The sequence below is a fragment of the Symphalangus syndactylus genome, chromosome 12 (assembly GCF_028878055.3).
Source record: "Symphalangus syndactylus isolate Jambi chromosome 12, NHGRI_mSymSyn1-v2.1_pri, whole genome shotgun sequence".
Lineage (NCBI taxonomy): Eukaryota > Metazoa > Chordata > Mammalia > Primates > Hylobatidae > Symphalangus > Symphalangus syndactylus.
The window spans coordinates 30,000,001-30,027,407 of NC_072441.2; the positions used below are offsets into that span (position 1 = coordinate 30,000,001).

Genomic DNA, 27,407 nt, shown 5'->3' on the forward strand with positions numbered 1-27,407 from the left:
AAATGTTTAATATATAATGTATAATATATAAATATATAATTATGCATAAATATATAAATATATACATTATACGTTATATACATTATAATGTATAATATATAAGTATATACCTTATATATACATATATATTATATACATTATATATAAAAATATATAATACCTTATATATACTACCCAGTATATATATATTATATATATATTCACACTGGTACATATATATATATATAACCTTCACATTTATTTCACATTTATTTTCCTAGAAACTCCATAAGAAAGTTGTATTTAAAAACTAAGTTCTGCTCTCTGAGGGCAGGGCCCATGTCTGTTTATTTACCCTAACACATAGAAGGGCTTCAATAAATATGTATTGAATTTCTATAAAATGAGGAAAGTCAGGCTCAAACACTTGCCCAAGATCACCCAGTATAAATCCTTTACCTTAGTCTTCCCCACTTGCCCCATTATGCCATTTCACTCTGTGTCTCCACCCAAATCTCACTTTGAATTGTAATCCCACGTGTCAAGGGAGGGACCTGGTCGGAGGTGATTGGATCATGGGGGCGGTTTCCCCAATGTTGTTCTTGTAATAGTGAATTCTCACAAGATCTGATGGTTTAAAAGTGTTTGGCAGTTCCCACCTTGCTCTCTCCCTCTCCTGCTCCCGTATGAAGAAGGTCCTTGCTTCCTATTTGCCTTCCGCCATGATTGTAAGTTTCCTGAGGCCTCCCCAGCCATGCAGAATTGTGAGTTAATTAAACCTCTTTTGTTTATAAATTACTCAGTCTCAGGGAGTTTATAGCAGGGTGAAGCAGCAGACTAATACACCCCAGTAGCTAATATTGAGTGTTCACTATGCCCATCACTGCTCTATATACCTTGCATGATAATACGCATTTCACATTTATCTTCCTGGAAACTGGAAGTGTTATCTGGTTAACACTCATAAAAATATGATAAAAATTATTAATTCCATGTTATAGATGAGTAAGTCAAAGTATTGAGAAAGAATTTGTCCAAGATTATACAGTTTGTAAGAGGCAGCACAAGGATTCAAACCCATGCGGCCTGACAAATAATCTTTGCCCTAAATTAGCAAATTGTCCCCACCCTTCTCCAGAATCTTAAGAAGGTAGCAGGTCATTCCTGTTTTCTTGGAAATGGACAGTTTGTTTATGTTTTTGTTTTTGTTTTTAGCCAGAAAGTTCTGATTCAAATTCTGGCTCTATCACTTCATTATTTATTTTCAGCAAACGTTTATCATGAGATTATGTGTCAGAAGCCACTCTAGGTTCATAATTCATCCTTTTAGGAAAACAAGCAAAAAAATAGAGTAGAATGGAGGAGATACATCTTTCTAGTTTTGTGATCCTGAGCCTCCACTTTTTCATTTGTAAAATGAGAAAAACAATTCCCAATTTATTGGGTTATTTTGAAAATTAGGAAGAGTGGATATAAGATACCTAGTATGTCGAATGGTATAGGTGCAGTTATTGTAATTACTACTGTTATGATTATTACTTTCATTTTCATTAGTATTAGTCTGACTTTTTTTTTCTTTTCTTGCTACTCCTTATTCCTCAGAGTTAAGCCCTATTCTTTATCCTTGTTTTTGTTTTTAATCTTGGAGTAATCTGGCTTTGGTTTTTTTGCTGCTATTATTTCACCATTTTATCTATACAGAATTCTGTATATGTGGTACGTTTCCCATTCAACTATTTGTATATTTTGTCTTCTTATAATGTTAGAATGCCTTTTAGATTTTATTCTATATTGACACTGGTGCATTAATCAGATTGATTTGTTTTCAAAAAATGAATATTTTAGATGAGTTAGCACAATAACTTCTTGGGCAGAAACAGTCTTGTGGGTGAAAATTCACTTTTTTTTTCTTTTTATTAAATGTTTTGCTTTTATTTTGCTTCTGAATGTTTCTGCATGTTTGTAATCACAGATATTTCTTTATATCTTTTTATAATGATTTTATTAACTTCAGCTTTGTAGGCATTTTCTTCAGATTTTCATATTTCTTTTTTTAAAATTTATTTTATTTTTGACATAATTGCATGCATTTAAGAGATACATAGTGATGTTTGAATACATACCATGTATAATGATTAGATCAGTGTAATTGGCATATTATATTCATAACCTTTATAAGCATTCCCTTCACATTTTAATATTTTGAATGTTCTTTATCATTCAAGTAAGTTATTTAAAATTTTTATTGAGTTTATAACCGTCTGTTTTTTATGTACTTGAACATTTACTGCCTTATTTGAACTTCTAGATAACTTTGTACAGTAGGTAGGGCAAGTATTTTTTTTTTTTTTTTTTGCGACAGAGTCTCATTCTGTTGTCCAGGCTGGAATGCAGTGGCGCGATCTCGGCTCACTGCAGGCTCCACCTCCTGGGTTCACGCCATTCTCTTGCCTCAGCCTCCCGAGTAGCTGGGACCACAGTTTCCCCCCACCACGCCCGGCTAGGACTGGGAAAGTTTAAGTACTGTCTAAGCTTGTATAATAAGGGATAGAGCTGGGGTCATGTCTTCTAATGCCATATCTAGTGTTCTTTCTACCATATAATCCTTGTAAATAATCTGAGAAGTACAAAATGTTATTAGTAATTATATTTTCTAAACACATTTCAATTTATCTTGACCTTATATTTTACAGGATCATATGTTCCAGCAGAATATTCTTCCTTTAGAATTGCTAAACAGATTTTTACAAGAATCAGTACGGATGATGATATCGAAACAAATTCATCAACATTTATGAAAGAAATGAAAGAGGTACCCAAACAAAACTTTTCTTATGTTAAAAACATTAAACTCTCTCACTAATGGCCAGTTATCACATAAAATATTTTTATACTAAAATATGCAGATGTGCTTATACCCTTTTCTGAGAGCCAGAGGGCAGTCAAAGACAGCCTCCTAATTGCTGTTTTATGTGGAAATGGAAGACAATGTTTTATTGAAATGTGATTTTAAGAGAAAGAGCTAGCATTATTAAGTAATAAAAGTGTGCCTAAATGTTTTTATAGGAAATACGTAAAAGACTTCAGAAAACGGTAACTGGTTCAGTACCATTTTGCATAGTATTTATTGTTCTTCATAGGCTTGATTTTAAAACAAAAGATTACTGTGTTAGAAGGCTTTCAAAAATCATCCTCTTCTTTGTCCTCGTAGAATTTTCACTCCCTGTACCAAAGCATCACCTATTTCTGATTGAGCAAACATCAAGTAGGCTTTAGAACTGAAGGAATTAAGTGTAACTCTTGGGATATCTGTATTACGAATTTAGGATCACTGTTTAGTTGGATAATTTTCTTCAAGTAGATAGGTGGTGACTAAAGTTATCATTTGTCCCACAATTTATATAATTATTTATTGTGTATTGAATATCTATAATAGATCGTAGCAATATATTAGGCACTTAAGGTATATTTTTAAATGGTCCTAGCACTCAAAAAGCTTAGTCTCATACAAAGGTAAAATGTCCATCAAAGTTACTATTGTGTCATAATATAATAAAGGTAAAATTCTGTTTTTGAGAAAGAGGTTAATCATCTTCAGTGGAAAAGAGCACTTCTGTCAATTTAAGTCTTAGTCTCCATTGGTCATGGATTTAAATTTATTTGTTAAACCAAGAATCAAGACTTAGGTATTTTTTCTTAAATTTTTCTTTACTTCATCTTTACAGGATCTAGAGTAATACTTAAATAAATTTGAGAGATGGTTTTGGATATTTTATAGCAGTAATTGATTAGTCATTTGTGGAGAAGAAAATGACCATCTTTGTGCTTAGTTTAAACATTTAATTTATTGCATTTTTTCACTGTATCTAAAGCATCAATATTTTAGATAATGGTTATTTACTCTGTTGTCTCATATACATATGCATATGTCTGTTTATGTACACATCAGCGATTCTACTGGAATTATTAGTCATGAGATTTTTAGAAAAGAAAACAATGTATTTTCTGCCCAGCAGGATGTCTCTAAGAATACATTTCAGATGAACCTATAAACAGACTGGGTTTCTCCTCATTTTTTGTTGTGATATTGACAGCTGTTTGGTTACAATGAATAAATATTTAAATTATATATTTCAGATAGCATATATTCTACATAATGCTAATGACAAATCGCTCATATTAATTGATGAACTTGGCAGAGGCACTAATACGGAAGAAGGTATTGGCATTTGTTATGCTGTTTGTGAATATCTACTGAGCTTAAAGGTATTCTTTTATTTTAAGTATATTAATTTTGAGTCCTTCTTTATGTATCCTTTTATTATTACTGAATTTTATGGACACCCACAAATAGCTTTTAAAACAATTTAGATAGTAAACACATATCATAGCATTTATATTTTTGTTCCTTCATTTCCAATGAAAGTGGGAATCATTAGTTTGATAGCCATGATATAGATAAGGAAAAGATGAAATCAAGAAGTTCAAATAATGCAAAATTAGTCAGTTGGCTTTAATTTCATCAAATTAAGTAGCAAAATATGAAGGTCTTTCAGTAATTGCCTCCATGTGCAATAATGTTGACTATGATGTTACAACAGGAAGGAAAGCACTAGGCAACTCAGGTAACTTTACAGAAAATCTATTTTACCTACCTAAACTAAAATTTTATTCCTTTATAGAAAGTAGTTTTTCGCAAATCAACTATGTAAAACATTGATTTTTGCTCTATTAAATTAATTTATAAAATATCATTTTAAATGATCACTCACAATATATACAGATATGAACAAAACTTAAATAAAAATACTTTTTCTTATTTAAGATACCTTAAAATGTCCCTAAGATGAAGTTATTTACCTTAAATGAAAGTCCATAATGATTTATTTATTTTTATTTTATTTATTTGTTTTTTGAGACAGGGTCTCACTCTGTGGCCCATGCTGGAGTGCAGTGGCGCAATCTTGGCTCACTGCAACTTCCACCTTCAGGCTCAAGCGATCCTCCTGCCTCAGCCTCCTGAGTAGCTGGGACTGCAGGCATGCACCACCATGCTTAGCTAATTTTTGTATTTTTAGCAGTGACGAGGTTTCACCATGTTACCCAGCCTGGCCTTGAACTCCTGGGCTTAAGTGATCCACTCACTTCAGCCTCCCAAAGTGCTGTGATTGCAGACTGAGCTGTCATGCCCAGCTCGTAATAATTTATTATATAGAATGAGAAAAATCTATTTTATGCTTAAAGGTATGTGATAAATCAAAAGTAGTGGTAATAAATGATAGTAGTCTTTGTAATTTTGAATGTGTCAGTTACAATTTCTCATATAAATAAAGTGCATATCTTACTTAAGATTAAAAGCTAATTAGTGCCTCTGATGGTTAATTTTACATGTCAGTTTGACTGGGCCACAGAGTGCGCAGACATTTGGTTAAACATTGTTCTGGATATGTCTGTGAGGGTGTTTCTGGATGAGATTAGAATTGGTAGACTGAGTAAAGCAGATTGCCCTCCCTAATGTGGGTGGGTCCCACTCGATAAATGCAAGCCTGAATAGAACAAAAAGCCTTCCAACAAGTAAAAGGAAACTCCTCCTTCCTGGCTGCCTTCAATATGGAAGATCTGTTCTTTACTACCTTCAGACTCAAACTGAAACATTGGCATTTTCTGGGTCTGGAACCTGCCAGCTTTGGACTGGAGTTGTACCATTGGCTCCCCTGGACCTATAGCTAGTCCATTTTAGACCTTAGTACTTGTTAGCCTTCATAAATCACATGAGCCAGTTTCTTATGATGAATCTCTTCACACGCACACACACACACACACACAAACACAAACACACACTCTCTCTCTCTCTTTTTCTCTCTCTCACTCCTGCCCCACCCCCCTCTCTATTGGTCCTCTGTCTCTGGAGAACCCTAATACAAATCTTGGTTCTGGTATGATCTGACAATAGTGATAAGTAAAATATCACTATCATATACTCTTAATCAACTGCTTGTAAGCAGCAGAGATCCGGATGATTTTATATATGATACTTCCAAACATTTTTGGCAAACTAATGAATATCATGGAATTGGCTGGTTGCTCCTAGTGTCACTAGACAAAGTTGGGAAAGCAAAGGATGAACTCAAGGATTCAAATTGCCAGCTCAGGCCCCCACCTAAGGGACTTCCAGGCACTGCCCATCACATACTTGGTGAGGGCCTGCCTGTCACTACCAGGAAGAACTGGGCATCACATGTGTCCCTAGATCACAGCAGCGGGGCTGTAAGAAGGGCAGGGTTTCTTAACCTGGGATCCATGGATCCCCAGGCTGCATGAATCTGAAAACTTGAGTTCAGGAGCCTCAACTTAGATGGGAAAAAAGCCTCTTTATTGTCACTAAACTCTACTCGAAATTGAGCCTTTTCTTCCAGCTGAATGCAGGCAAGCAAGCACACCAGGGTTGACAGGAACTGTGCTTTCCCTAGCTAGAAACCACAGGTGTTTTCCAATTCTGTGACAGTGGCTGTAGACACCAGGAAATGTGCATCACCTCCTCACTGCTTCCAAAAGCAGGACTTAATTAGCCTTGCTGCTATTTAATGCATTATTTAATGTGTTAACTTAGAAGCATGTGTGTTACTTACCTTTTTAACTAAAAAAATTTTTTTTTTTAATTGTACTTTAAGTTTTAGGGTACATGTGCACAATGTGCAGGTTTGTTACATATGTATCCATGTGCCATGTCGGTGTGCTGTACCCATTAACTCGTCATTTAGCATTAGGTATATCTCCTAATGCTGTCCATCCCCCCTCCCCCCACCCCACAACAGTCCCTGGAGTGTGATGTTCCCCTTCCTGTGTCCATGTGTTCTCATTGTTCAATTCCCACCTATGAGTGAGAACATGCAGTGTTTGGTTTTTTGTCCCTGCGATAGTTTACTGAGAATGATGATTTCCAGTTTCATCCATGTCCCTACAAAGGACATGAACTCATCATTTTTTATGGCTGCATAGTATTCCATGGTGTATATGTGCCACATTTTCTTAATCCAGTCTATCGTTGTTGGACATTTGGGTTAGTTCCAACTCTTTGCTGTTGTGAATAGTGCCGCAATAAACATACGTGTGCATGTGTCTTTATAGCAGCATGATTTATAGTCCTTTGGGTATATACCCAGTAATGGGATGGCTGGGTCAAATGGTATTTCTAGTTCTAGATCCCTGAGGAATCGCCACACTGTCTTCCACAATGGTTGAACTAGTTTACAGTCCCACCAACAGTGTAAAAGTGTTCCTATTTCTCCACATCCTCTCCAGCACCTATTGTTTCCTGACTTTTTAATGATGGCCATTCTAACTGGTGTGAGATGGTATCTCATTGTGGTTTTGATTTGCATTTCTCTGATGGCCAGTGATGATGAGCATTTTTTCATGTGTCTGTTGGCTGCAGAAATGTCTTCTTTTGAGAAGTGTCTGTTCATATCCTTTGCCCACTTTTTGATGTGGTTGTTTGATTTTTTCCTGTAAATTTGTTTAAGTTCTTTGTAGATTTTGGATATTAGCCCTTTATCAGATGGGTACATTGTAAAATTTTCTCCCATTCTGTAGGTTGCCTGTTCACTCTGATGGTAGTTTCTTTTGCTGTGCAGAAGCTCTTTAGTTTAATTAGATCCCATTTGTCAATTTTGGCTTTTGTTGCCATTGCTTCTGGTGTTTTAGACATGAAGTCCTTGCCCATGCCTATGTCCTGAATGGTATTGCCTAGATTTTCTTCTAGGGTTTTTATGGTTTTAGGTCTAACATGTAAGTCTTTAATCCATCTTGAATTAATTTTTGTATAAGGTGTAAGGAAGGGATCCAGTTTCAGCTTTCTACATATGGCTAGCCAGTTTTCCCAGCACCATTTATTAAATAGGGAATCCTTTCCCCATTGCTTGTTTTTGTAAGGTTTGTCAAAGATCAGATAGTTGTAGATATGTGGCGTTAATTCTGAGAGTTCTGTTCCATTGATCTATATCTCTGTTTTGGTACCAGTACCATGCTGTTTTGGTTACTGTAGCCTTGTTTATAGTTTGAAGTCAGGTAGCGTGATGCCTCCAGCTTTGTTCTTTTGGGTTAGGATTGACTTGGTGATGCAGGCTCTTGTTTGGTTCCATATGAACTTTAAAGTAGTTTTTTCCAATTCTGTAAAGAAAGTCATTGGTAGCTTGATGGGGATGGCATTGAATCTATAAATTACCTTGGGCAGTATGACCATTTTCACGATATTGATTCTTCCAACCCATGAGCATGGAATGTTCTTCCATTTGTTTGTATCCTCTTTTATTTCATTGAGCAGTGGTTTGTAGTTCTCCTAGAAGAGGTCCTTTACGTCCCTTGTAAGTTGGATTCCTGGGTATTTTATTCTCTTTGAAGCAATTGTGAATGGTAGTTCACTCATGATTCGGCTCTCTGTTTGTCTGTTATTGGTGTATAAGAATGCTTGTGATTTTTGTACATTGATTTTGTATCCTGAGACTTTGCTGAAGTTGCTAATCAGCTTAAGGAGATTTTGGGCTGAGACAATGGGGTTTTCTAGATATACAATCATGTCATCTGCAAACAGGGACAATTTGACTTCCTCTTTTCCTAATTGAATACCCTTTATTTCCTTCTCCTGCCTAATTGCCCGGGCGAGAACTTCCAACACTATGTTGAATAGGAGTGGTGTGAGAGGTCATCCCTGTCTTGTGCCAGTTTTCAAAGGGAATGCTTCCAGTTTTTGCCCATTCAGTATGATATTGGCTGTGGGTTTGTCATAGATAGCTCTTGTTATTTTGAGATATGTCCCATCAATACCTAATTTATTGAGAGTTTTTAGCATGAAGGGTTGTTGAATTTTGTCAAAGGCCTTTTCTGCATCTTTTGAGATAATCATGTGGTTTTTGTCTTTGGTTCAGTTTATATGCTGGATTACATTTATTGATTTGCGTATGTTGAACCAGCCTTGCATCCCAGGGATGAAGCCCACTTGATGATGGTGGGTAAGCTTTTTGATGTGCTGCTGGATTCGGTTTGCCAGTATTTTATTGAGGATTTTTGCATCAATGTTCATCAAGGATATTGGTCTAAAATTCTCTTTTTTGATTGTGTCTCTGCCCGGCTTTGGTATCAGCATGATGCTGACCTCATAAAATGAGTTAGGTAGGGAGGATTCCCTCTTTTTCTATTGATTGGAATAGTTTCAGAAGGAATGGTACCAGTTCTTCCTTGTACTTCTGGTAAAATTCGGCTATGAATCCATCTGGTCCTGGACTCTTTTTGGTTGGTAAGCTATTGATTATTGCCACAATTTCAGAGCCTGTTATTGGTCTATTCAGAGATTCAACTTCTTCCTGGTTTAATCTTGGGAGGGTGTATGTGTCGAGGAATTCATCCATTTCTTCCAGATTTTCTAGTTTATTTGTGTAGAAGTGTTTCTAGTATTCTCTGATGGTAGTTTGTATATATGTGGGATCGGTGATGATATCCCCTTTATCATTTTTTATTGCGTCTATTTGATTCTTCTCTCTTTTCTTCTTTATTAGTCTTGCTAGTGGTCTATCAATTTTGTTGATCTTTTCAAAAAACAGCTCATGGATTCATTAATTTTTTGAAGGGTTTTTTGTGCCTCTATTTCCTTCAGTTCTGCTCTGATTTGAGTTATTTCTTGCCTTCTGCTAGCTTTTGAATGTGTTTGCTCTTGCTTTTCTAGTTCTTTTAATTGTGATGTTAGGGTGTCAATTTTGGATCTTTCCTGCTTTCTCTTGTGGGCATTTAGTGCTATAAATTTCCCTCTACACACTGCTTTGAATGTGTCCCAGAGATTCTGGTATGTTGTGTCTTTGTTCTCATTGGTTTCAAAGAACATCTTTATTTCCGCTTTCATTTCGTTATGTACCCAGTAGTCATTCAGGAGCAGGTTGTTCAGTTCCCATGTAGTTGAACATTTTTGAGTGAGTTTCTTAATCCTGAGTTCTAGTTTGATTGCACTGTGGTCTGAGAGACAGTTTGTTATAATTTCTGTTCTTTTACATTTGCTGAGGAGTGCTTTACTTCCAACTATGTGGTCAGTTTTGGAATAGGTGTGGTGTGATGCCAAAAAAAATGTATATTCTGTTGATTTGAGGTAGAGAGTTCTGTAGATGTCTATTAGGTCTGCTTGGTGCAGAGCTGAGTTCAATTCCTGGGTATCCTTGTTAACTTTCTGTCTTGTTGATCTGTCTAATGTTGACAGTGGGGTGTTAAAGTCTCCCATTGTTATTGTGTGGGAATCTAAGTCTCTTTGTAGGTCACTCAAGACTTGCTTTATGAATTTGGTTGCTCCTGTATTGGGTGCATATATATTTAGGATAGTTAGCTCTTCTTCTTGAACTGATCCCTTTACCATTATGTAATGGCCTTCTTTGTCTCTTTTGATCTTTGTTGGTTTAAAGTCTGTTTTATCAGAGACTAGGATTGCAACCCCTGCCTTTTTTTGTTTTCCATTTGCTTGGTAGATCTTCCTCCATCCTTTTATTTTGAGCATATGTGTGTCTCTGCATGTGAGATGAGTTTCCTGAATACAGCACACTGATGGGTCTTGACTCTTTATCCAATTTGCCAGTCTGTGTCTTTTAATTGGAGCATTTAGTCCATTTACATTTAAAGTTAATATTATGTGTGAATTTGATCCTGTCATTATGATGTTAGCTGGTTATTTTGCTCGTCAGTTGATGCAGTTTCTTCCTACCCTCGATGGTCTTTACAATTTGGCATGATTTTGCAGTGGCTGGTACCGGTTGTTCCTTTCCATGTTTAGTGCTTCCTTCAGGAGCTCTCTTAGGGTTAGGCCTGGTGGTGACAAAATCTCTCAGCATTTGCTTGTCTGTAAAGGATTTTATTTCTCCTTCACTTATGAAGCTTAATTTGGCTGGATATGAAATTCTGGGTTGAAAATTCTTTTCTTTAAGAATGTTGAATATTGGCCTCCACTCTCTTCTGGCTTGTAGAGTTTCTGCCGAGAGATCCACTGTTAGTCTGATGGGCTTCCGTTTGTGGGTAACCCGACCTTTCTCTCTGGCTGCTCTTAACATTTTTTCCTTCATTTCAACTTTGGTGAATCTGACAATTATGTGTCTTGGAGTTGCTCTTCTGGAGGAGTATCTTTGTGGTGTTCTCTGTATTTCCTGAATCTGAATGTTGGCCTGCCTGGCTAGATTGGGGAAGTTCTCCTGGATAATATCCTGCAGAGTGTTTTCCAACTTGGTTCCATTCTCCCCGTCACTTTCAAGTACACCAATGAGACGTAGATTTGGTCTTTTCACATTGTCCCAAATTTCTTGGAGGCTTTGTTCATTTCTTTTTATTCTTTTTTCTCTAAACTTCCCTTCTCGCTTCATTTCATTCATTTCATCTTCCATCACTGATACCCTTTCTTCCAGTTGATCACATTGGCTCCTGAGGCTTCTGCATTCTTCACATAGTTCTTGAGCCTTGGCTTTCAGCTCCATCAGCTCCTTTAAGCACTTATCTGTATTGGTTTTTCTAGTTATACATTTGTCTAATTCTTTTTCAAAGTTTTAAACTTCTTTGCCTTTGGCTTGAATTTACTCCTGTAGCTCAGAGTAGTTTGATCGTCTGAAGCCTTCTTCTCTCAACTCGTCAAAGTCATCCTCCGTCCAGCTTTGTTCTGTTGCTGATGAGGAACTGCGTTCCTTTGGAGGAGGAGAGGTGCTCTGCTTTTTAGAGTTTCCAGTTTTTCTGCTCTGTTTTTTCCCCATCTTTGTGGTTTTATCTACTTTTGGTCTTTGATGATGGTGACGTACAGATGGGTTTTTGGTGTGGATGTCCTTTCTGTTTGTTAGTTTTCCTTCTAACAGTCAGGACCCTCAGCTGCAGGTCTGTTGGAGTTTGCTAGAGGTCCACCCCAAACCCTGTTTGCCTGGGTATCAGCAGCAGTGGCTGCAGAACAGAGGTGGCTGTAGAACAGCAGTGGCTGTAGAACAGTGGATTTTCGTGAACCTCGAATGCTGCTGCCTGATCGGTCCTCTGGAAGTTTTGTCTCACAGGAGTACCCGGCCGTGTGAGGTGTAAGTCTGCCCCTACTGGGGGTGCCTCCCAGTTAGGCTGCTCGGGGGTCAGGGACTCACTTGAGGAGGCAGTCTGCCTGTTCTCAGATCTCTAGCTGCATGCTGGGAGAACCACTACTCTCTTCAAAGCTGTCAGACAGGGACATTTAAGTCTACAGAGGTTACTGCTGTCTTTTTGTTTGTCTGTGCCCTGCCCCCAGAGGTGGAGCCTACAGAGGCAAGCAGGCCTCCTTGAGCTGTGGTGGGCTCCACCCAGTTCAAGCTTCCGTGCTACTTTGTTTACCTAATCAAGCCTGGGCAATGGCGGGTGCCCCTCCCCCAGCCTCGCTGCCACCTTGTGGTTTAATCTCAGACTGCTATGCAAGCAATCAGTGAGACTCTGTGGGCTTAGGACCCTCCAAGCCAGATGCGGGATATAATCTCCTGGTGTGCCGTTTTTTAAGCTCGTCAGAAAAGCGCAGTATTAGGGTGGGAGGGACCCAATTTTCCAGGTGCCGTCTGTCACCCCTTTCTTTGACTAGGAAAGGGAACTCCCTGACCCCTTGTGCTTCCCGAGTGAGGCAATGCTTTGCCCTGCTTCGGCTCACGCATGGTGCGCTGCACCCACTGCCCTGCGCCCACTGTCAGGCACTCCCTAGTGAGATGAACCCGGTACCTCAGATGGAAATGCAGAAATCACCTGTCTTCTGCATTGCTCATGCTGGGGGCTGTAGACCAGAGCTGTTCCTATTCGGCCATCTTCCTAAAAAATTTAAAAAAACAAAAAAAAGCACCAAATTGCCAGCTCATTGCTGCATAAATGACTTGAAAGCACCTAAATGTGCCCTGAAGGAAATCCTTATCTCCTGTAGTCACCGGGTTGAGATTGCTGAAAATCAAACCCAGAATCTCATCCTATGCCAGAATTACAAGACAAGTTGAACTCCCAGGTTTATAGGGTATCTACTGTTAAAGTGAGGGCATTAGTTGGGAAGGAATGGGAGACTACCAGTTGGAATAGGAATGTGTAGGGAGACACTGATGAACCTGGGGACACTTAGGCCCTAAATTCTGATAAGTTGTCTTTGCCAGTAGAAGAGACCACTTCACCCCATCTGAGGGGATTAACCTAGCATTACCTGAGGAAACTGTAATGGCATCCCAGGCAATGCTGAGTCTCCTCAAGACCCACTTCTACCACATTTCTTTGGTTCTAGACCTATAACTAGATCTCTAAAGGTGAGGTACAAAATGTAACTATAAGGAGGTACTTTACACTCTGAAAGAACTACTTGAATTTTCTACTTTATACAGACAGAAATCCAGGGAACATGCATGGGAATGTATTCTAAGGGTGTGGGATAAGGCTGGAAGGAACATAAAGTTGGATTAGGCCGAAGTTATTGATATGGGCTTACTAAGCCAGGTGTGCATTTAATGTTGCAACTCAAAGAGTTGGAAAGGGATCTAACAGTTTGATTGATTGGCTGAAAAACAGACCAAAAGGTGGCCCACCATGAATGAGTTGCCTTGGTTTAATGCAGAGGAAGGGATTCAAAGCTTAGGGAGGTTGGAATGTTAGAGTGGGTTTGTCATTTCAGATCACTTACCCATCCTGGAAGAGTCCAGATAACATACCTTTTACCATGACTATGAGAAATAAATTTGTGAGAGGAGCCCTGGCAGCCTTGCAGAGCTCTGTTATCACTCTGCTATGTAGGACAGACCTTACGGCCCACCATAAGGCCTTCACTGCAGGCACTGAATTGGAAAACCCAAATGCAGTAGGAATAATTGGATCCCAGGGTGGCAGGGGCCAAGTTGTGGCACTCAGCCACCAAAGACAAGGTGGATAAGTTACTGTAATGGGAAGCAGAGTTAAAGCAGCACTCAGAATAATCTGACTTACACAGACCTATGGCTTTGGATAGGAGGGCTACTAAATTCTGACTTGATCTGAATAAGCATAAAAGTTCTAGGTTGAGGTTTTATGCATGAGATCAGCAACAGGAGCCTGCAGTCACCAAGACTGACCTGGCTATAGCCATTACTGCATGCCCAGTCTGTCGGCAGCAGAGACCAACATTGAGTCCCCATTATGGTACCATTCCCTGGTAGCAGATTGATTACATTGTACCACCTCCATTATATTCATATTGGAACAGCCACTTATTCTGGACATCAGTTTGCCTTCTGTATGTGTAACGTTTCTGCCAAAACTAACATCCATGGACTTAAAGAATATCTTATCTGCCATTATGGTATTCCACACAGCATTTCTTCTGATCAAAGAACTCACTTCATAGCAAATGCAGTGCTGCAAAGGGCCTGTGCTCATGGAATTCACTGTTTTGACTGTGTTCACCAACCATCCTGAAGTGGTTGCCTTGATAGACTGGTGGACTAGTCTTTTAAGGACTCAATTACAACACCAGCTAAGTGGCAATACCTTTCAGGACTAGGGAAAGGTTTTCCAGAAGGCCATATATGCTTTGAATCAGCTTCCAATATATGATGCTGTTTCTCCCATTGCCAAGATTCATGGGTCCAGGAATCAAGAAGTGGAAATGGAAGTGGCATCACTCACCATTACCCCTAGTAACTCAAGGGCAAAATATCTGCTTCCAGTTTCTATAACCTTGTTCTGCTGACATAGAGGTCTTAATTCCAAAAGGAGTATGCTTCCACCAAGAGACATAGCAATAACTTTTTGACCTGGAAATTGAGACTCCTGCCCAGCCACTTTGGCTGTCTTATGCCTCTGAATCAACAGGCAAAGAAGGGAGTTATTGTGCTGGCTGACGTGATTGATCCTGATTAGGAAAGGGAAATTGGACTACTACTCCACAATGCAATAAAGAAAGAATATGTCTGGAATACAGAAGATTCCTTAGGGTATCTCAGTTCTGTCATACTCTGTGTTAAAGGTCTGTGGAAAACTACAACCCAATCCAGGCAGGACTATGAATGGCCAAGACCTTTCAGGAATGAAGATTTGGTTCACCCCACTAGTTAAAGAGCTCTGACTAGCTAGGGCTTGCTGAAGGCAAAGGAAATACAGAATAGGTAGTTAAAGAAAAAGGTAGTTGTAATTACCAACTACAACTCTCTTACCAGTTACAGAAATAAGGACTGTCTGTAATTGTCATGATTATTTCCACCTCATTTTGTATGATTTTTTGGTGTGTATATATACATATATTAAACAAATACTTTATTTCTTCTTATTCTCTTATAATGTAACATAAGATGTGTTGACTTCACATATTATTTAAGTATTGCCAGTTTCACACTATAGTCTTTAAGTTATGAGATATCAAGAAGAATGAACATCACTCAATGACGTTACCTCCTTTTCTGGAAAAGGGGTTAGTGCTTTCTCAGTTGTGCTGAAGACAGTTGTATCATATTAGAGGGAAGTATGACCTAATTATTGTCTTCATTTGTAGATTAAGTGTGGTATAAGGAGATGCCTATGGATGCCAAGTTTACAAGGGGTGGATTTGTGTTGGATAGTTTTATGTGTCAACTTGCCAAGGTCATAGGGTGCCCAGACATTTGGTCAAACATTCTGGGTTTATCTGTAAGGGTGTTTCTGGATGAGATTGGTAGACTGAATGAAGCATATTGCCTTCCCTAGGGTGGATGGGTCCCATCCAATAAATTGAAAGCCTGAATAGAAGAAAAAGGCTGATCCTTCTAAGAATAAGAGAGAACTTACTGCCTTCAATCTGAAATACTGGTTCTTTCCTGCCTTCAGACTCAAACTGAAACATTGGCTCTTTCTGAGTCTACAGCTTGCAGGCATTTGGACTGTAGTTATACCATCAACTCTCTTGGGTCTCCAGCTTGCTGACTGTAGATTTTTGATCTTGCCAGCTTCCATAATTGCATGAGCCAATTCTGTATAATAAATCTCTTTACACACATACAACACACACACACACACACACACATATCCTATTGGTCTCTTTCTCTGGAGAACCCCATCACCCCATCTAATACAGTATCTGTTTGCTTTTTTTTTTTTTTTTTTTTTGAGATGGAGTTTTACTCTTGTTGCCCAGGCTGGTGTGCAGTGGCATGATCTCAGCTCACTGCAGCTTCCACCTCGCAGGTTCAAGCATACAGTATCTGTTTCCAAAGTATTCCATAATAGTTTAAAATAGTGTTTTTAGTATTACTTTACAATATTATTTTCTAGCATAAATAATTTAATAAAAATGTAATATTGCTACTTATTTTAAATTTAATTATTATTTTCTAACACAGTATCCTTAGTGCCTAGCACAATCCTTATAATAGATAGGGTCTGAATAATTATTTGCTAAATTGAATTAACCTGAAATAGTTTACAAAGTTACTCTAATAGATTGATTTGGCATATAACTTTTAAGGACATTATTGTTATTGAATATAGTCTCTACCTTTTAAATAGCTTACTGTGTTCTAAATATTTTCCTGTAGCTTTATAAATTTGGTTTTGTTTTATACTCCTTTTGATTTGTTGAGTAGGTATTTAAGAATTTTCATTTTTCTGTCTTATACAAAATTATTCCTTCCCTTGCTTTTCACCTTCCATAGCTGATAGCCATTTTGCCAATCAATTATTTTTACTGTCTTAATATTTAAATTTCCACTGACCACCTACCTAATTTGTCACTGATAATGTCTTAAAACATAACTGGTTATTCAGATCTCTATCTGCCTTAGTAAATTCTGGGCTGGAAATCTTGTGCTGGCTCTAAGTCACTTGAACCACTTTCATCAAAATCACCTAAAGTACTTACAGAAAATGCCATTTCCTGGTGCCCCACATTAGAACTAAATAGTTAACAATTTTTCAGGGGGTATATACCAAGAATTTACATCTTTAACAGGCTCTCTAAGGGATTACTAATGTTTGAGAGCCATTATCTTAATCAGTGTTCTCAATCTTTCTTTTTCCTCTACCAGTACCTAACCCAAACACAATGAAATCTAAAAACTAAAAACTTTTGGAATTTGACATACCTGAGACAATCTCGATTCCACTGCCAAAACCTACTTACAACTAGGGAGGCTACTTTTATAGTTAAGTTTTCTAAAAATTGAGGAAAATATTATTTTTTTTGCATGTGCGTTAACTTCCTAATAAATGATTACCTCAATTCATAGCTTTGTTTCTGGTAAACTTCATCTTCTCAATATCTTCAGATATATTTTTTAGGATTTTATTTTCAGTTTTGTTCTCTTTCCCATAATGTGGCATACATGTCTGTGTACAAACATAAAAAACGTATCTTCTTCATTCAATATAAAATCTCAGGTTTGTCAAAGATCAGATAGTTGTAGCTATGCGGCATCATTTCTGAGGGCTCTGTTCTGTTCCATTGATCTATGTCTCTGTTGTGGTACCAGTACCATGCTGTTTTGGTTACTGTAGCCTTGTAGTATAGTTTAAAGTCAGGTAGTGTGATGCCTCCAGCTTTGTTCTTTTGGCTTAGGATTGACTTGGCGATGCGGGCTCTTTTTTGGTTCCATATGAACCTTAAAGTAGTTTTTTCCAATTCTGTGAAGAAAGTCATTGGTAGCTTGATGGGGATGGCATTGAATCTATAAATTACCTTGGGCAGTATGGCCATTTTCACGATATTGATTCTTCCAACCCATGAGCAGAAATGGGGAAAGGATTCCCTATTTAATAAATGGTGCTGGGAAAACTGGCTAGCCATATGTAGAAAGCTGCAACTGGATCCCTTCCTTACACCTTATACAAAAATTAATTCAAGATGGATTAAAGACTTATATGTTAGACCTAAAACCATTAAAATCCTACAAGAAAACCTAGGCAATACCATTCAGGACATAGGCGTGGGCAAGGACTTCATGTCTAAAACACCAAAAGCAATGGCAACAAAAGCCAAAATCGACAAATGGGATCTCATTAAACTAAAGAGCTTCTGCACAGCAAAAGAAACTATCATCAGAGTGAACAGGCAACCTACACAATGGGAGAAAATTTTTGCAACCTACTCATCTGACAAAGGGCTAATATCCAGAATCTACAATGAACTCAAACAAATTTACAAGACAAAAACAAACAACCCCATCAAAAAGTGGGCAGAGGACATGAACAGACACTTCTCAAAAGAAGACATTTATGCAGCCAAAGAACACATGAAGAAATGCTCCTCATCACTGGCCATCAGAGAAATGCAAATCCAAACCACAGTGAGATACCATCTCACACCAGTTAGAATGGCCATCATTAAAAAATCAGGAAACAACAGGTGCTGGAGAGGATGTGGAGAAATAGGAACACTTTTACACTGTTGGTGGGACTGTAAACTAGTTCAACCATTGTGGAAGTCAGTGTGGCGATTCCTCAGGGATCTAGAACTAGAAATACCATTTGACCCAGCCATCCCATTACTGGGTATATACCCAAAGGACTATAAATCATGCTGCTATAAAGACACATGCACACGTATGTTTATTGCGGCACTATTCACAATAGCAAAGAGTTGGAACCAACCCAAATGTCCAACAACGATAGACTGGATTAAGAAAATGTGGCACATATACACTATGGAATACTATGCAGCCATAAAAAATGATGAGTTCGTGTCCTTTGTAGGGACATGGATGAAACTGGAAAACATCATTCTCAGTAAACTATCGCAAGGACAAAAAACCAAACACCGCATGTTCTCACTCATAGGTGGGAATTGAACAATGAGAACTCATGGACACAGGAAGGGGAACATCACGCTCCGGGGACTGTTGTGGGGTGGGGGGAGGGGGGAGGGACAGCATTAGGAGATACACCTAATGCTAAATGACGAGTTAATGGGTGCAGGAAATCAACATGGCACATGGATACATATGTAACAAACCTGCACATTGTGCACATGTACCCTAAAACCCTAAAGTATAATAAAAAAAAAAAAAAAAAGATAAAAAAAAAAAACAAAAAAACTAAGAGATCAGAAATAAAGAAGGCTTGGCAAAAGAAAAAAAAAAAAATCTCAAAACATTTAAAAATGGATTGATAATGTTAGCCTCCAAATTATTAGTTTTATTCCTACATCTCTGCCAAGCTACTTAGAAAATTAAACTAAAATTTTATGTTCACATAGTTAAAATAGAATTTTCTAGTTAATTTTTAAAGTACTAATATTCATTGTCTGTTATATATTCCAGGCATTTACACTGTTTGCTACACATTTCCTGGAACTATGCCATATTGATGCCCTGTATCCTAATGTAGAAAACATGCATTTTGAAGTTCAACATGTAAAGAATACCTCAAGAAATAAAGAAGCAATTTTGTATACCTACAGACTTTCTAAGGGACTCACAGAAGAGAAAAATTATGGTACTGCATATAGAAATTATACCTATACATTCAAATACTATACTCCTAAGACAAACTTTCATCTCTTCTGTACTTAGCTGTCAATCTAAGGAAATTTTCTCATTCTTTTGAGTGCTTATATTCTCTTAGATTATATTTTCTATGTCAAACTCATTATATCTATATCTAGATATAGATATATAAATCTTTTTAAATTTTTATAAGCCAGTAACTATGTAAAAATACAGTGACAGCTGAAAACCCTAGAAGTATTAGTTTCCTTAGAAAATGTAATTTATCTTATATTGGCAAGTTATATAATGAATTGAAAATTATATATTTTCTACACAATCTTTCAGTAGCAGGGTCCTTCCTCTGTTTTCTTCAGGTTCTGGGTCTTGAAAATTAAATCTTAAATCTTAAAAGAGAATGTATTACTAAACCATTTTTTTTTTTTTTTTTTTTTTTGAGACAAAGTCTCACTCTGTCGCCCAGGCTGGAATGCAGTGGCACTATCTCTGCTCACTGCAACCTCCACCTCCCAAGCCCAAGTGATTCTTCTGCCTCAGCCTCCCGAGTAGCTGGGACTACAGGCGTGCACCACCATGCCCAGCTAGATATTCTTAAACTTGATTAGATACTTTCTATTTAAATCATTAAGTCTCACAGATTCAGAGAATTTTCAATTGGTCTGTACATATAAGTTTCAAAAATTATTTTAGCTATGGATATGACCCTTTGAGGGAAAAAAACCATCTTTGTTTTGCTATTTGAAATGGGAAATCACCTGGATTACTTATTTATATCAGATGTTTAAAATTTATAAGCCTCAATTTCATGATCTATGACATGGGAATAATTTTTCATGTATGTAGAGTTGCAAAGATTCAATGAATTATCAAATGTGAGCTGTGTGGCACAGTGCTTAGCAATTACTAACGTCTCAATAAATTTTGATGTTGCTTCTATTTCTAAAGCAATAAATACAGTAAGCTATTGGTGTACAGTATAAAGCCTGTATGGCATTTATACAATAAAATTAAGCTCTAAAAACATGAAAATTATAATTGATACTTTGAATTTGCATATAGATTACTCACCAACTGTTATATCTTCTGAGAAATTCCTGTCTCATTGATTTAGGTGGGTGAATGTTTAGCTGTAGTGTTATCTCTGTGACTAGCTATTATCCTCCCCTGCAAAACTCATATGCCTTTTGACCTTCTGTTAACCAAGTATATTTGCAAATGGAATTTCAATATTATGATTTTCTAACTACCTCTTTTGTTCCTGATATCTCAGAGCTATATTGAGAGGTAACTGATATTCTAATTTGCCCTATATGTCTTGGATAAGTAATTAAATCTAATAATTGGCAAGTTGTTATCCAGAATTTTAGAAAGCTTAATTCTGAGAATTATTGAGTAGTTCAGAAATGCCTCTAGAAGGGAAGTTTAAATCTGTGACTAAAAGATTAATACTAGTTAAAACAAGCATAAAAATGCCAGCAGTAACAATATTGAAGCCAATTTAAAACAAATAATTCTAGGATTAAAAGCTGCAGAGGTGTCATCACTTCCACCATCAATTGTCTTGGATGCCAAGGAAATCACAACTCAAATTACAAGACAAATTTTGGTAAGAAACTTTGTTCTTATTTGTTCTTCAAATTAAAAAAAATACTTTTAGTGTAGATTTTTATTATGACCTTTGATCTAAATATATAATAATATAATAATTAAAATATTTAAAATTAAAACCTAATTTCTAAACAAAGAAAATTAATTTTACTTGTTAAAACTCTTTTGGTTTGGTCTATTATAATCCTTGCAGCAAATCACCTAACAAGCTAGGAGATAAAAGTTAAACAGTTTAGTTTCTAAAATAATTATTGCTATACTAACTTTATGATGAGAAAATAAATCTATTTTAAGTGGACATTAAAAATGAAAATCACTGTGCACAATATTTGTATAATTATATTTTTTTATAGTTTTCAAAGCTTCTCTACTCATCATATGTAAGCCTCATAACACTTCATGAAGTAATTAGGTCTTTATAGTAAAAGATTAAAAAAGGATTCCTTCTACTCTTAATTTTACAGGTCCACAGAGGTTAAGTGATTTGTTAGGAAGCAGTAGGTTCAACACTAAGCACATCTGTTGTCTCAAAATTTTGAAAATTTTAGTTGGTTGCTTTATATAAGTGTTTTTTGTTTTTTGGGTTTTGTTTGTTTTTTTGAGGTGGAGTTTTGCTCTTGTCACCCAGGCTGGAGTGCAATGGCATGATCTTGGCTCATGACAACCTCTGCCTCCTGGGTTTAAGTGATTCTCCTGTCTCAGTCTTCTGAGTAGCTGGGATTACAAGCGCCCACCACCACACCCAGCTAATTTTTTTGTGTGTTTTTCATAGAGGTGGGGGTTTTGCCATGTTGGCCAGGTTGGTCTGGAACTCCTGACCTCAGGTGATCCACCAACCTCGGGCCCCAAAGTGCTGGGATTACAGGTGTGAGCAACCGCACCTAGCTGCTTTATAGTGTTTTAAAAATACATTGTGTTCAGTAAACTGACCTAGGTGCAGTGTGTTATTTTCTTCAATAACAATTTTCTATGTCCATCACTCTTTCTTAATCTGTCTTCCATTTTTAATTCCTCTCTCCTTTAAGTTCCTCTACTCTCTCTGTGACTTCACTTACCTAGTTATCTATGTGAATCTCCTCATCAGAAATCTTAACTGTTCTGTACTCTGAAGAAGCTCTTATTACCTAACTCTTTAGAGTTCATCTTACCACATTTCAATTATGGATCACCTCTCCACTAGCCTTCTAGTAGGCTTTGATTCTCCTAATGAAGTTTGAAAAATATTCAAAACAAGCTATTTTTATCCACTGCAAATTCATATATTCTGATTTTAGTTGAATATTTTACTCGATAATTGTGATTTTTTTCTTTTTTTAATTGATAATAGTTGTACATATTTTGGGGGTACATGTGATATTTTGATACTTGCATGCAATGTGTAATGATCAAATCAGGGTAGTTGGGATAGCCATCGCCCCAAACATTCATCTTTACTTCATGTTGAAAACATTGCAATTCTTATCTTCTGGCTATTTTGAACTATATGACACATATTAACTATAGTCACCCTACTGAACTAGTGTACGATAGTACACTAGACTATTTCTTCAATCTAACTGTATTTTTGTACACATTAACCAACCTCTATTCATCTCCTTCCTCCTCCAAACCCTTCCTAATCTCTAGTAACCATCAATGAGCTCTTCACCTCCATGAGATCAACTCTTTTAGCTCAGGCATATGAGTGAGAATATGTGGTATTTGTCTTTCTGTGCCTGGTTTATTTCATTTAGCATAGTGATTCTTTATCCACGTTGCTACAAATGCAAGGATTTCATTTCTTTCTTTTTGGGCTGAATAATATTCCATTGTGTATATTTACCACATTTTCTTCATCCATTCATCTGTTGATGGACACTTAGGTTGATCCATATCTTGGCTGTTATGAATAGTGCTGCAATAAATGTGGGAATATAGACATCTCTTTGATATACTTATTTTCTTTCTTTTGGATAGATGCCCAGCAGTAGGACTGCTGGATCATATGATAGTGCTATTTTTAGTCTTTTGAGAACCCTCCATACTATTTTTCATAGTGGCAATACTAATTTACATTCCCATCAACAGTGTATGCGCATTCCCCTTTCTCTATCCTCACCAGCATTTGTTAATTGTCTGCCTTTTGGATAAAAGCTATTTTAACTAGGTGAGATGATATCTCATTGTGGTTTTGATATGTATTTCCTTAATGACTGGTGATGTTGAACATTTTTTATATACCTGTTGGCTATATGTTTGTTTGTTTTGCTTTTTAATCTTTTATTTCACTTATGTTGTTCCCTCTGCTAAGAATTTAATTCCTCTTCCTTTATCTACCTCATCCATATAATTTTTATTTAACATTTTTACCTAGCTCAGATGTGAACTGCCCCAAGAAACTTCCCTGAATTTTTTTCCAGTGGAGCAATGAACTCATTTCTTGTTCTTAAGGGCCCCTTTTAACAACAACTATGATGTAGTTGCAATAATATACCCACATTGCCTATTTTTTGTTTATTTTTATTTTACTTTATTTTAGATTGAGGGGGTACATGTGCTTGCTTGTTACATAGGTATATTGCATACTGCTAGGAGTTGGGCTCCTAGTGTACCCAATAGCCAGACAGTGAACATTGTACCCAACAGGTAATTTTTAATCCTTGCCATCTCCTACCTTTCCCCCTTTTGTCCCCAGTGACAGTTATTTCCATCTTTATGTCCATGTGTACCCGTTGTTTAGCTCTCACTTGTAAGTGAGAACATGCAGTATTTGATTTTCTGTTTCTAAGTTAGTTCATTTAGGATAATGGCCTCCAACTCCATCTATGTTGTGTAAAGGACATGATTTCATTCTTGTTTATGGCTATATAGTATTCCATAGTTTTCTTTATGCAGTCAACTATTGATGGGTGTTTAGGTTGGTTCTATGACTTTGCTATTGTGAATAGTGCTGTGACGAACTAGGTACAGATGTTATATATGTATGTTCTATATATATATATAGTTCTTTTAATTCTTTATCTCCATAAGGTTGAACTAATTTACGTTCCCACCACCTGTTGGCTATTTGTATGTCTTCTTTTGAGAAACATCTATTCAGATGTTTTGCCAATTTTTTAATTGGGTTTATTTGGTGGGATTATTTTGCTATTGAGTTCCTTAGTTGTTTTGGTTATTATTTGTTTGTTATTATTTTGCTTAATTTGGTTGTCAAAAGGAGAGCTTGAAAATATTTCCTCCCCTTCTGTAGGCTGTCTCTTCACTTTGTTAATTTTTTTTTTTTTTGCTGTGCAGAAGCTTTTTAACATAATGTAATTTTATAAGTCTATTTTTGCTTTTATTGCCTGCACATTTGAGGTTTTACCCAAAAAGTCTTTGCCCACATTAATATCCTAAAGCATTTCCCAATGTTTTCTTCAAGTCGTTTCATAGTTTCAGGTGTTACATTTAAGTCTTTAATTCATTTTGATTAGATTTTTATATATGGTAAGAAATATGAGTCTGGCTTCATTCTTCTGTATATAGTTATCTGTTTTTCCCAGCACTATTTATTGAAGAGACTGTCTTCTTGGTGTCTTGTTGAAAATGAGTTGGCTGTAAATGCTTGGACTTTTTTCTGGGTTCTCTATTCTGTTCAATTTTTTGATGTGTCTGTGTTTATGCCAGGACTCTGCTGTTTTGGTTACTATGGCTTTGTAGTATATTTTAAAGTCAGATAGCGTGATGTTTCCAGGTCTGTTCTTTTTGTTCAGGGTTGTTTTGACTCTTTGAAGTATTTAGTGTTCCATATAAATTTTAGGATTTTTTTCCACTTCTGTGAAGAATGTCTGTGTTATTTTGATAGGGATTGTATTGAATCTATAGATTACTTTGAATAGTGTTGACATTTTAGCAGTATTTATTCTTCCAATCCTGAACACATTTATAGCAATATTTATTCTTCCAATCCATAAATGGGATTTCTTCTTGTATTTTTTTCAGTTTGTTCACTATTGACATATACAAATGTCACTGATTTTTATATTTTTGGTGGATTCTTTAGGGTTTTCTAAGTATACTATGTCACCTGCAGAAAGGATATTTTGACTTCTTCCTTTCCAGTTTGGATGCCCTTTGTTTCTTTCTCTTGCTTAATTGCTTTGGCTAGGACATCCAGTACTATGTTGAATAAAAGTGGTGAAAGTGGGTGTCCTTGTTTTGTTCCAGAAGTTAGAAGAAAGACTTGCAATTTTTACTCCCATAGTATTATTTAGTTGTGGGTTTGTAATGTATGTCCCTTATTGTTTTGAGGTGTGTTCCTTCTACACCCAGTTTGTTGAGAGTTTTTGTCATAAAGGAATGTTAATTTTGTCAAATGCTTTTTCGGCATCTATTGAAATGATCATATGGTTTTTGTCCTTGATTCTGTTAATATGACATATCATATTTATTGATTTGCATATGTTATCCCTGGGATGAATTCTGTGTAATCATGGTGAATGATCTTTTCAGTGTGTTGTATTTGGTTTGCTAGTATTTTGTTGAGTTCTTAATTTATGTTTAGAAGGAATATTGGCCTGTAGTTTTCTTTATTTGTTGTTTCATAGTCTGGTTTTGATATCAGGGTAATACTAGCCTCATAGAATGAGTTTGGAAGTATTCCCTCCTCTGTAATTAATTGAAATAATTTGAGTAGACTTGCTGTTCATTCTTCTTTAAAAATATCTGGTATAATTCAGCAGTGAAGTCATCAGGTACTGGCTTTTCTTCTCTTTTTCTTTTTCTTTCTTTTCTTTTCTTTTTTTTTTTTGTGACAGGATCTTGTTCTGTTGCCTAGACTGGAGTGTGGTGGTGCAATCCCAGCCCACTGCTTACTTGAGCTCCTGGCTCAAGCAATCCTCTTACCTCAGCCTCCCGAATATCTGAGACCACAGGTACACACCACCACATCTGGCTAATTTTTATTTATTTATTTTTTTTGCAGAGATACAGGTCTCCCTATATTGTGGAGTTTTCTTTGATGGGAGATTTTTCATTATTCAATCTCATTATTCATTATAGGTCTATTTTTGTTTTCTATTTCTTCATGCTTCAATCTTGGTAAGTTGTATGTCTCCAGGAATTTCTTTCTTTCTTTTAGGTTTTCCAATTTGTTGGCATATAGTTGTTTACAATAGTCTCTAATGATCCTTTGTATTTCTGTGGTATCAATTGTTATGTCTCCTTTTTCATTTCTGATTTTATTTGGATCTTCTCTCTTTTTAGTTGGTCTAGCTAAAGATTTGTTTGTCTTTTGTGTTTATTTTAGTTTCAACTTCATTTATTTCTGCTTTGATATCTATTATTTCTTTTCTTCTACCAATTTTAGGTTTGGCTTGTTTTTGCTTTCCTAGCTTTGAGAAGTACCACGTTAGGTTTTTTTTTTTTTAATGTTTCTACTTTTTTGTTGTAGGTATTTATTGCTATAAACGTTTCTCTTAGCAATATGTTGCTGTAGGTCATAGATTTTAGTATGTTGTGTATTTTTTTCAAGAATTTTTAAATTTTTCTTTTTAATATCTTTATTGACCCATTGATTGTTCAGGGGCATGTTGTTTATTTTCCATGTGTTTATATATATAGTTTCCAAAAGTTCATTCTGTTATTGATTTCTAGTTTTATTCCATTGTGGAATAAAATATACTTCATAGGATTTTGACATTTTTGAATTTATTGACACTTGTTTTGTGGCCTAATGTATTGTTTATCCTGGAGAATGTTTCATGTGATGATGAGAAGAATTTGTTCTCTGCAGCAGTTGGATGAAATGTTCTGCAAATGTCAGTGAGGTCCAAGCAGTCTAGAGTGTAGTTTAATTTCAGTGTTTAATTGTTGATTTTCTGTTTGGATTATCTGGCCATTACTGAGAATGGAATGTTGAAGACTCCTCTACTAGTATTGTATTGCAGTCTACATCTCTCTTTATATCTATGAATTTTTGCTTTATATATTTGGATGGTCCAGTGTTGGGTGAATATATATTTATAATTGTTATGTCCTCTTGCTGAATTGACCCCTTTATTATTATAGAATAACATTCTTTGTCTCTTTTTACAGTCTTTGACTTGAAGTCTGTCTTATCTGATATAAACATAGCTACTCCTGCTCTTTTTTGTTTTTATTTATCTGGAATATCTTCTTCTATCCCTTTACTTTTAGTCTAGTATGACTTTGTAGGTGAAGTGAGTTTCTAGTTAACATGATATGGTTAGGTCTTATTTTATTATTTTCATTTTTTTGACGCAGAGTTTTGCTCTGTCACCCAGGCTGGAGTACAGTGGCTTGATCTCAGTTCACTGCAACCTCCACCTCCCAGGTTCAAGTGATTCTTCTGCCTCAGCCTCCCAAGTAGCTGGGATTACAGGCACCCACCTGCACATCCAGCTAATTTTTGTATTT

At 36.4% G+C, this 27,407-nt stretch overlaps 1 protein-coding gene across 1 annotated transcript in view; it reads left to right on the forward strand.

Moving 5' to 3' along the window:
* MSH4 (mutS homolog 4) overlaps positions 1–27,407 on the forward strand; it is a 139,274-nt gene that overhangs the window by 104,981 nt on the left and 6,886 nt on the right. The window contains exons 16-19 of the mRNA XM_063624058.1: positions 2,673–2,791; positions 4,117–4,245; positions 19,218–19,392; positions 20,921–21,009. Of these exons, the coding sequence (XP_063480128.1) occupies positions 2,673–2,791; positions 4,117–4,245; positions 19,218–19,392; positions 20,921–21,009 (512 nt within the window). The remainder of the gene's footprint in view (positions 1–2,672; positions 2,792–4,116; positions 4,246–19,217; positions 19,393–20,920; positions 21,010–27,407) is intronic.